The sequence below is a fragment of the Thalia democratica genome, chromosome 6, assembly GCF_965202585.1.
Source record: "Thalia democratica chromosome 6, ktThaDemo2.hap1.1, whole genome shotgun sequence".
In the NCBI taxonomy this organism is placed as follows: domain Eukaryota; kingdom Metazoa; phylum Chordata; class Thaliacea; order Salpida; family Salpidae; genus Thalia; species Thalia democratica.
The window spans coordinates 22632072-22642761 of NC_139170.1; the positions used below are offsets into that span (position 1 = coordinate 22632072).

The following is a 10690-nucleotide window of genomic DNA, read 5'->3' on the forward strand; positions in this document are numbered from 1 at the left end:
ACCTCATTTTAAACACTTCAAATTAAATAATTTTACTATATAAAGACTTTTAAGTTATTGTTCAAAAAACCACTTATTTATTTCAAAACGTAGCATTCTGTGCTAACAAAAACAAATTAAGCGGGTAAATTAAATGTTTAAATAAAGATAATAAATTCTATACTTTTTTTCTTCTTTCCTTCTTTTTTTTAGGAGGCATGCGTGCACCAGTGACTCTCCCCACGCTACGCCCTGATATATACTCTACAAATTATAAGTATTTATCTATATGATTTTGTTATTCATTTTTTTTGAAAAAAGTTTTATAAAACAGTTTTGCATACATAAGCAAAATAAAAGTTTAATTAAAAAAATATTATGTCCTAGACAAGACGTTAAAAGAAAACCGTGGTGTACGACACGATAATCGAAAGGTTCTTTGTGCACCAGGTCCTAGGACCTAATACTTTGAGCATCTTTTTTGACGTTCAATAAACTGTATACTATTTGTCTAATATACAATAAAAACGTGGTATTAGTTGCTTCAATCTATATTGGATCAATACTAGGTTAGTTACAATCAACAAACTCAGTAAAGTTTTACCTTAGATACAAAGTTATTAACAGTGTACTCCCAAGTCAAATGAGAATGATAATCTCATGCAATATACTTTATTAATTTTAAAACCTTTTAATTTGGCATTGGTCTTTGATTCATTAGGTATTTCAGTCAACAGTTTACTACCCTGATAACCAAGTGATTTGTGTATATTTTTACGATTAAACCCTTGTCAAAAATTCTTTGAGAACATTTTGTAAAATGATTTTGTATTTTAATTATAATTTTAAACTAACAGTTAAAATTAACTGGTACAATTTTTATTTTTGTTTATACAAAAATATGCTATCTAACAATTTTTTTTTTACTTTGTTTTTTTTCTAATCTAATTTTAGGTTTCTTACTCTTTAATCATATGTTTAATAATTAGTACATCTAAGTGTTTTAATGATAAGTGCATCGACTTTATTGTAACAATATTTATTTGTTTGCAAAATACAACAAACCATATCTAACATCATTTGTGTATTGTGAATTAAAGGTTAAACATAGAGATTTCCTCTTAAAAATACCTTTGTATTTTTGCTGTATACAAAACATTAACTATTTTTTAAAATTTTGTGCTATCAAAAATAGATTATTATGGATTGTAAAACCAAATAACTTATAACCATTTTCTGGGACGGAATATAAATCTTTGTCTAATTTTTAACTTTACATGCTTATTATTTTCTGTAGAAAGAAAAATTTAAGCTAGATAATTGCAAACAGTTTAATTTGGTCTGAAATCTATTATTTATAACGTATTTAAAAAGATCCAAACAATACAATAAAATATTTTATTTAGTTTACGTTCGTTGAGCTAAGAGTGAGAAATCTATTTACAGTAGTAGATGAAACTATTATATTGTTTTGTTTAAAACTATTTACAATTGTGATAAGAAACCAAATGTATAGGTCATTCTATTTTTATAAAGTCATATAACTAATTTTTTATTTATACAAATATTAATTAATGTAAAGTAGAAAATCGTACCGAAACACAGTATCCGTCTTCTAGTTACTAGTTTTATAATTATTTTAACCATCTTTATATCAAAGTTTACATTTATAAGTTATTTAATTAATGAAACATCATACCTAGTCTTGTTATCATTTAATATAAGTCTGTATGCTACAAGCTAGTCTGAAATACTTTTCTATCAGAGACAGTTAATAACTTGGTACAAAAATATGTAGAAAATTACTCATTTAAAATATAGATAATACATATTACTTGCTTTTAGACAAGCATAGCTAAGTTTCTTCTCTGCAGCAATAAATGTTTTGTTAAGTTGTATAGTTTTTGGTTTACTTAATTTATTTTGGTGTCGTAAGGGTCATAATAATGTCAAAAACTGTAAATTTATTTATATTAGGGTCAAAACTACATCAATAAAACAGATACCAAAAACAAAACATTATTTTTGGGTTTTGTTTTTATGAAAAATTTTTAATATTTATATAAAAATGTTTTCTACATTATTTGAATAAAACTAAGATAATTATTACAATCTATTTATCCGCACAATTTCACTTGCGTATAGTTCCTGTGTTCATAACAGAGTAATTTGGACCCTACCAATTGTGCAAGAGAATGAAATTAATACCTTCCAACAATAATTCCAAAAGCTTTGCTAAGCAGCAAGTTAGTTATTGCCAAACGTATTGTTTGTCGGCTAAAACTACTTTACATAAACATTTACAAGTACGACCTGAAGAGTCTAATTGTTCAATTTAATAAATGGTAAAAGCTAACTGATAATCGCAACATTTAGACAAATCTTATCAGTAAGCAACTAAGTAAATATAGAGAGAAACAATTATTCTCTAGCAGGCCCTAGAGGACAAAGAAACCACAATAAAATTGTTTTAGTTGCTTTAAAACTTAAAAAAATAATTAGACAAAAATTGGTAAGTATATTTGAAAAAATATATTTTAATAAATAATAATTTTATCAAACTAAATGTCTGTTATCTTTTTTTTGTGCTGTTGTTTATGAGCACGCCATATATAGACGGATTCGGCCGCTAGCCGGCTACTATTATGGAAACTATTTAAAATAAAATTCAAAAAAAAGCTAGCATATTCTGTGGTTGTTGTAAAAAAAAATTAAAAAACAATTGCTAAACAAAATACTTTTTTATAAGTTAATCTTTTTTACCAATCGGCATAAACTAAACTTAACCGCTTGACTATGAACTTATCGCATGATTAAACTGAAATTAGGTCGCACAACGTCAGATAGGTTGTTGTTGATGGTCGTGTAATTTAGTTGAGAGCTATTTTTGATAACCATAAAACATTTCGTATTTTCTGATTAAAGCCAAAACATTACTACTAGAACAATAAAAATACTTTATATTATATATTTAAAACTGCAATAAAAACTAAAGGAATATAAATTAAGCCGAAAAATAAATATAAAATGGAAAGAAAACTGTCAAGGTCAGTTTCAAATGGAGCGAGTATTAAAGCTTCATCTGTTGTCAGCTTCGCTCATTCAAGAAAAAGTAGAGGTAGCTTTTTAGAGTCTGCAAATACAAGCAGGGTTGGAATGAGCATGAAAGACGTGTTGTTATGGAAAAAGATAACAAGAAGATGGCACAACAGAGTTCTGGAAAGGCAACGAAGTAGGACTGGTGGGTTTTCTTGGGTAAGTCGTACGTTTACTATCTCATATACAAATACATAGTTATTAATAATTAAAAAAAAAACTAAGTAAATAGAGTACCTAAAAAACAGTTATTAAGACTTAAACATTTATTTTTCTAGTTATATACTTATTAAAGTTTTACTTATTAAAGTAAGTGTCAACTGTTTCTATTTTTTATTAAGGTAGTATTAAAACATTCTTTACAGTGTACAAAGAAGTTTATATTAGAAAAAAAAACTTATGTCTGTTAACTTTTGGTAGGTTACAAAACTTTACAATTTATAAGCTTGTTGTTTTTTTTAAGTAGTGAAATTTTAACTAACTGCTTTAAATGATTTAGAAAATAATACTTTTAACAAAAAAGACATACCATATCATTTTTTACTTTTGTAAATCATTTAATTTTATAAATTTTTAGTGGGAAAAGGATAAAGAAAAAACACTAAAAAAAGAGCCAACATACCGCTTAGAGCCTCAAGAGACACCTAAAGTTCATGAGTTAGTTAAAATCATTCAAAACTATGTAGAAGAGAAATTTTCTAGAAACGTAAGAATTTGGAAGACGACAGGTGCACCGAAACAACAAACTATGTAAGTTTTTAATTTCAATAACCATTTTATTTCATAAAAAATAACTAATATATTATTTAAAACCCAGTATATATTTTATTTAAATACAATATTTTTTTGGTTTTTGTTATATTTTTTTCAGATAGTTAACAAATTAAGGTTTATTAGTAGCTATTTAAAAATTAAGTTGTAAATATACTAGATTTGATTAAAAATAGTTATCAATTAAGCCTTGAAAAGCAATGTTTTAGATATTGGTTTACATATTTCATTGCTAAACTAAAAAAAATATATTAAAACAATTGAATAAGTGTATTGTCCAGTAACATAAAATAAATTTCAAGCAGTTTAAAAATAAAACTTAGTTTACTTTAAATGACAACCTTGTTGATTAAAGATTAAATTTATATTTGATAATAGCAGTATCCTTTCTTTGTTTAGTGCAATAAAGAAAGGATACTGTATAATTTGTTATTATTATATATTCAAGTGCAATTGTTTCGCTAGGATCTTTTGTTAACAAATGCTTAAATTTATATTTTTGAATAGTTAAAGTTATATTTAGCATTTTTATTTACCTACAGACAAGCAACTGTTATTAAAAGCAGTTTATATATTTAAACTGTTTTAAAATTAAAGCCTTAAGGTAAAATTACAACATTTTATAAGAAAAAAATTTATAAATTGTGGTGACAACTTCATTTTTTCTACATCCTAAGATAATTTTTTATAATAAGTAGTTATATTCAAAAACATTTTTCTAGTAGATGTTTTAAAACAAGTTGATAGTTGTGAACTTAATGCTTATCTTCTGGTTTTGATAGATGTCTTTTGTGGCTTACTATCATTTCTAACTCGCGATTATTTCTAACCCGATCATTTCTAACCCAATCACTTCTAAGCCGAACATTTCTAACCCGATCGTTTCTGACCCGACAGTTTTTAACCCGATCACTTCTAACCCGATCACTTCTAACCTGATTATTTCTAACCCGATCATTTCTAAACCGATAATATCTGACCTGATCATATTTTACCTATTCATATCTGATCCGATCGTTTCAAACCCGATCAGTAAAAGTTAGTTTGTTTTTTAGATTTGTTTTATTGATTATTTATTTCAAAAACAAAGTTATCTAAAATAAATTGTTCTTATGCTAAAGTATAGTTTATTTTATCTTGATTAAAACTTAATGTTTATATAGTTTTAACTAAAACAAATTTTTAATAATCATTTTATTTTAACTTTTTTTTTATGTTTTCTTAGTTTTATTTATTTTTTCATATCAATCTGTTTTGTCTGCTTTGTTAAGTTCTTAAAGTAAGCTGTTATAACTATATTTAAGTTACACATAATCTTGTCATTTAATTAACTAGAATATGTTTTGAATGCAAGTGTAAATTAAAAACCTTTAAAAATGTTAATATTCCGATATAAATATCTTCATACTACAGTCCATAAACTTCATGTTGTACGTCTAGCGGAAGCTTTGTTTAGTTGTTGACTAATCTATTAGTATTTTATAGTCGGTAGGTTTTCACTTTAAGCTTAAAAACTTGCACAAATTGTTCTGCAACTTGTAAAGTCCTGTTTATATAATATAATTTAAACAAGCATTATTAGCGAACTTGAATACTTTTGTTTTATTTGAAGAATAATTGTTTATATATAACCACTTAAACAGACTTTTTTATTAATATATCAAGTCCGAGATTTATCAAATCTCGTCTAGCTAATCTTCTTTAAAGTTTTTACTTAAGTTTGTATGATGTTTAAAATGTTTTAATTATTACGACTTAATATAGTACTTAAGTTGACGTATTTGTTTTTCACAATTACATATAACTTATGAAAAACAGTTTTTACGCGCCTTTGCTCGTATTTATACTTAATTTTACTATAAGTTTTTTTTCTTTAAATCATTTTTTTTGTTACTTTGTTTGTGCTGACGTTGTTTTTATTTGTTTTAGTAAAGTAAATAAAAAAAATATATAAACCTACTTAAGTCTTAATTTAAATATACTTAAAACAAAAACAAAAGTGAAATAAATGATAATACTTTTCATATACTATATAAACTTAACTTAAAATTATAAAGAAGATTAATTAGACGAGATTTGACCATCCTCAGACTTGTTGTGTTGATAAACAAGTTCATTTAAGTGTTATAATTTTTTTTGCTCTAGGTCTAGGTAGAAATTTATTAATGAAATTAAAGCTAGACGGTCAGTGGACATTTCATGATTTTGCGGCTGTTAAAGGACATAACTGTTTTATAAATTTTATTTAAAAAGGTCATTACTAAAAGTTGTGTTTTTTTTTTATTAATTATACAAAAGTATTCTACTTTACCTAATGTTTGTTTTAATTCCATTATCTAAATAGGTCTGTGTAATTTTTAAAACAATTATGGCAAGTTTTCAAGCTAAATATGGAAACTAACCGACTATAAAGTAATAATAGATTAGTCAAAAATTATATAAAATTTGCGCTAGACTTACATTCTGTCTTATAGACTGTAATATAAAAATCTTTGTATCTTAATATTACATTTGTATATGTTTAACTCAAAAAAAATTTTTTTACGTATAATATTAAAAGTATTCTAGCTACGTAAATGAAAAAAATATCTAACTTAAACATATTTATAACAGCTATTTTTAAGAATCCTACAGAACAGATTTTTAAAAATGTGTCAAACAGTTGAGTGAATACGACTAGGCGAGAAGACTGTATTAAATACAAAAAGTGAAAAAACCAAGAATGGCCAATATCCTAAAAGTTATCAAGTTTATATAAAAAACAAAGACACTGACTATTAAAGTTAATTCACTGAAAAATATTATAAAACTCTAAGTAAAAAAAAAAGAGTTTTTCGAGATATGCTACTCAGAACAACTAACACTTTTACTAAAAGGGCTCTAGCACCGACCAAATAAACCCGAACTCAAAATAAGCACAATTTGTTTTAGCTGTATCATTTAGCTATTAATTTTTGTAAAAAATATACTTTAAAAACAAATGACAAAAAACTGTTGCGTAGTGAATTTTTTTGTCAAGAAAATAATTCTAAAATTACCCTTGTTTTAGAACGATTTTCATTTAGTAATGTTATATAATAATAAAAAAAAGTTTGATTTAAGCAGATTGTTATAAAGAAAACTGTCATAATAATGAAAATTTTCTTAATACTATAATAAGTTAAAATTAAATCAATATTAAAAGTAAATTTTAAGTAGAACTGTATAAACAATAACTTTTATTAAGCACCAAATAAACTTAAACTTCAGTACAGGAACAATCTTGTAAAGTTTAGTTTATTTTTAAAACAAAACCTCATTAAAAATTCTAAATATGAACACATTTTTACTAATTAAGTTTAAAATGATCGGGTTATAAACAATCGGGTTAGAAGTGATTGGGATATAAATGATCGGGTTAGAAGTAATCGGGTTAGAAATGTCAGGTTAGAAGTGATCCGGTTAGAAATGATCATGGGTAGAAGTTATCGGCCCCTGTCTTTTGTATATTTAGAACAAAACCATTTATACAGCATAATTAAATAAGTTAATTATTATTTATAAAACTTGAATGTGTTTAATAGTTTTGAAAAAATAAAAGCGCATAGTCTAAAACTTCATGAAATAATTTTTTTGAAAGTATTCAAGTTAGATAGATGTAAAAAATTAGGTTTAAAAAAACTTGCTCAAAGTTCTTATTGATATAAATAACAATCACTAAATATCATAGAAATAAACATAACAATTTTTGCTTTTTATTTGCCTTTGCTTTTTATATCTATATAAAAAACAGGCAAATATCTGATGAAGTTAAACAAGTTCTAAAAACGAGTAAACATTGGCCAAAACGGTACAAATGTATTGTATACGTCACGATGGGACAAAAAAATAGACAGGGCATGAGAGTATCAAGTAGGTGTGCTTGGGATGAAAAGTTTGACCGCACTATTTCATACACGTATCAGAATGAAAATATTTTTTGTGTAATTACTGCGTTTGCTGTCTACTGTGAATAACAATTTATACTAATCCCATAACTATAACTCTTAAGCTTACTTTATCAAATTGGTATCAAAATAAAAACTTAAACTAATTTAAGTTTAATTTTGATATATACAAACTTTTTTAAAATATTCAAAAAAAAAAAAACTAAGTTACTAAAATTTATAATTTCAACAACTTCTAAGAATAAAATATTTGTAAACTATCAATGCAGTTTAGTAGTTTACTTTAAATTTTTTTTAACAAACATATTTTTGCTTACAATAGACCTGTTTAAGTGCACTGTGTTTTTTTAATAAATACCGTACCTGTTTTTATAGTTTTTATTTGATGATTAAAAGCTAAATTGAACACTTTTATAGCATTTACCTTTTTGCAATACTATTTTTTAAGCTAGTAGAATACTGTTATTTTAAACCACAAGTGAAAAAATTATTAAACGAATGTAAACCGATTAAGTCGCAAATTTAAACTACAATGAGCTCTAGTTTATTTGTAATGAATTATCAATGTAAACAAAATTTAATGTTTTATTTTAATATAAATACACTTTATACGTACATATTGTTTGGCTTGATGACCGAAAGGTTTTTTTGCACACTAGGTCCTTTGACCATATTTTTAGTTTCTACTTCTTTATTGAGTTCAATAAACTCAATAATTGTACACATTTTTTCTAATATACGTTAACTTTTACAGACTCAATAGAGCTATTCATACTATATAAGCAGTCAACTAACCTTAGTTTGCATTAAAAAAAAAATGTTTTAGTTTTTTAACATTTTTTTTGGTTTTTGAAGATTTATACTCTATTACGCTACCTCTGATAATGTAAAAACATTTGTTGTGTTGAAAAAAGTATTTTAAAATTAACCAAAAAAATTAATTTAACTCTATTTTAAAGGAGCTAGTTTAAACAAGTAATTATAATTACAAAAAAACTATTTGTAGCTATTTTTCAAGTTTTAGTTATAAAGAATTAAATTTAGCACACCTTGAAATGCTTTGCATTAAATAATTGCTGGTTTTGATCAATTCGTTAGTTTTGAGCAGATAGTTGTTTCTTCAAACACAAGAAAATAATATAAATCAATAATAGTTAATTACTTATCTGCTACCTCGCTGCAGTCTACAAGAAAGCACCAATCACCAAATATAGAAGAGCTCCAACAGATATTCAACAAGTTCCACGTCATTGTTTAATACTGCGTTGCTAAAGCTAAACTGCAGGATTAATAAAGAAATTTGTTTGTTATGCAATCGTCGTATTAACTTTTCAAATTCAAATTTCAAACGTGTTTCTCGATGCTTAATCTTAAATAAGTGTAAACACTTATGTACAAACCAGGGACAGTTCGCGATTCCCATTACATTAGTATTCGAAAAGTTAGTTTATCCGCTACGCAGAAAGCATTGTTTTCCTGTTTTAATGCATAAACTTCGTAAAAAAATTTCATATAATTAACTCCATAAGAAGTAAGAGCAAAAAGAGCTCAGAGAGATTAGTGCACCATGGTAATAATAAACTTACAATTGATTTTTTACAAGGAAAAATACAAACATTTTGTAACCACTGATCAAGCTAAATCTATCCTATTCTATGATATTGGTTCAAGAATAAACAATTTTTTATAAAAAAACTAAAAACTAGATATTAGTAAAATACGAATAAAACAACAAATTAAAAAGGTAATAATAGTAATAGATAGTAACAATCATAAAACTTAATAAAATAAAAAACAGTGCATTTTGTGAATATAGTTTTGACCTTCTTCCTGTAGAGTCGAAAATTCAATTTTTGAAGTTAATTAGTCTACTAGGTTTTTTAACTTGTTTTTGTTAGAAATAATCTCTAAGGATTTTAACTTCTAACAGTTAATTTACTTTCAACTTTTATAGTGATGTATTAAAAAAATATGTTTAAATATTTTATTAGCTGATAAAGGACTAGGTTTTAGTAAGTTTGATTTAAGAATTAAAAAGTATTTTAATTTTTATCATAAAAATATTTGGTTATTATAATCCATAGTTATAAAATTAGTATCTCTGAATTTACATATATTAATACAATATTATTTAAAGACTTCATTAGCAAAAATCAGGCTGAGTTTTTAAAGTATTTTTGCAGTTTCAAGTTTACCACAAAACATCCTAGGTAGTTTTAAAAAGATCTCGTTATATAGCCGAAGGTAAAACCAGCCGAACAGTAAAATAATTGATTTATTTTATCAAATTAAACATTTTACAATAATAACTTAAGTATTTATAAGTTCATTACTCATGTTTTCATATTTTGATAGTTTTATGTTAAACTTAAGTCGCAAACAAACCAGTAAGAGAGAAACTAACTATCATTTTTTTTTTTTTTAATTTTTTGGAAAAAAATTAGATGTCTAGTAAGTAATTTGAGGTAAACATTTAAACACTCTTTATAGAATCCTGTTACAAAGAATTAAACTAATAATTAAAACTTTAGTTGTTAGTTTTGTTTTAAATAAGTTTAGGCTTTAATTTTGCTATTATAACTAGAAATACATTTCAATTGCTAAAAAACGTTGAAAACTAGATAAGCTAACCATGTTTCAAAGATAACAAGAACAAAATTTTAATGAAAAACTAACAACACATCATTATTTAACTTATTTAAGAAACTTTGATTAGTTTAAGCGTAGATATAAGTTTTTTACTATATCAGAGCAAATTTATACTAGTTAAATTTTGAAAATATTCAAAAACTCACCAGCAATTACTTGATATTAAATTATGAGAATAAAAAAATTAAGAATCATAACGCAGCTTTATTTAAAAGTATTACAATTGATTTATTTGTTTTTAGAATCTATTCACTCAATTTTCCATTCAT

The 10690-nt window shown here is 24.9% G+C and overlaps 1 protein-coding gene across 1 annotated transcript; it reads left to right on the plus strand.

The window, feature by feature from the left end:
* The first annotated feature begins 2977 nt into the window (after nucleotides 1-2977).
* On the plus strand, nucleotides 2978-8140 carry LOC145838309 (dynein light chain Tctex-type 5-like). Its single transcript, XM_082945878.1, has 3 exons — nucleotides 2978-3234; nucleotides 3653-3825; nucleotides 7619-8140. Exons 1-3 carry the CDS (start codon nucleotides 3007-3009, stop codon nucleotides 7839-7841), a joined length of 624 nt encoding a protein of 207 aa, XP_082802004.1. The 5' UTR covers nucleotides 2978-3006; the 3' UTR covers nucleotides 7842-8140.
* The last annotated feature ends 2550 nt before the right edge of the window (nucleotides 8141-10690 follow it).

Excerpts from the sequence above, each read along its gene's own strand:
- LOC145838309 (XM_082945878.1), top strand. The coding sequence starts at position 3,007 with ATGGAAAGAAAACTGTCAAGGTCAGTTTCAAATGGAGCGAGTATTAAA. Across the intron at positions 3,235-3,652 it reads GGACTGGTGGGTTTTCTTGG|TGGGAAAAGGATAAAGAAAA; the intron begins GTAAGTCGTACG and ends ATAAATTTTTAG. Across the intron at positions 3,826-7,618 it reads GCACCGAAACAACAAACTAT|GCAAATATCTGATGAAGTTA; the intron begins GTAAGTTTTTAA and ends TATAAAAAACAG.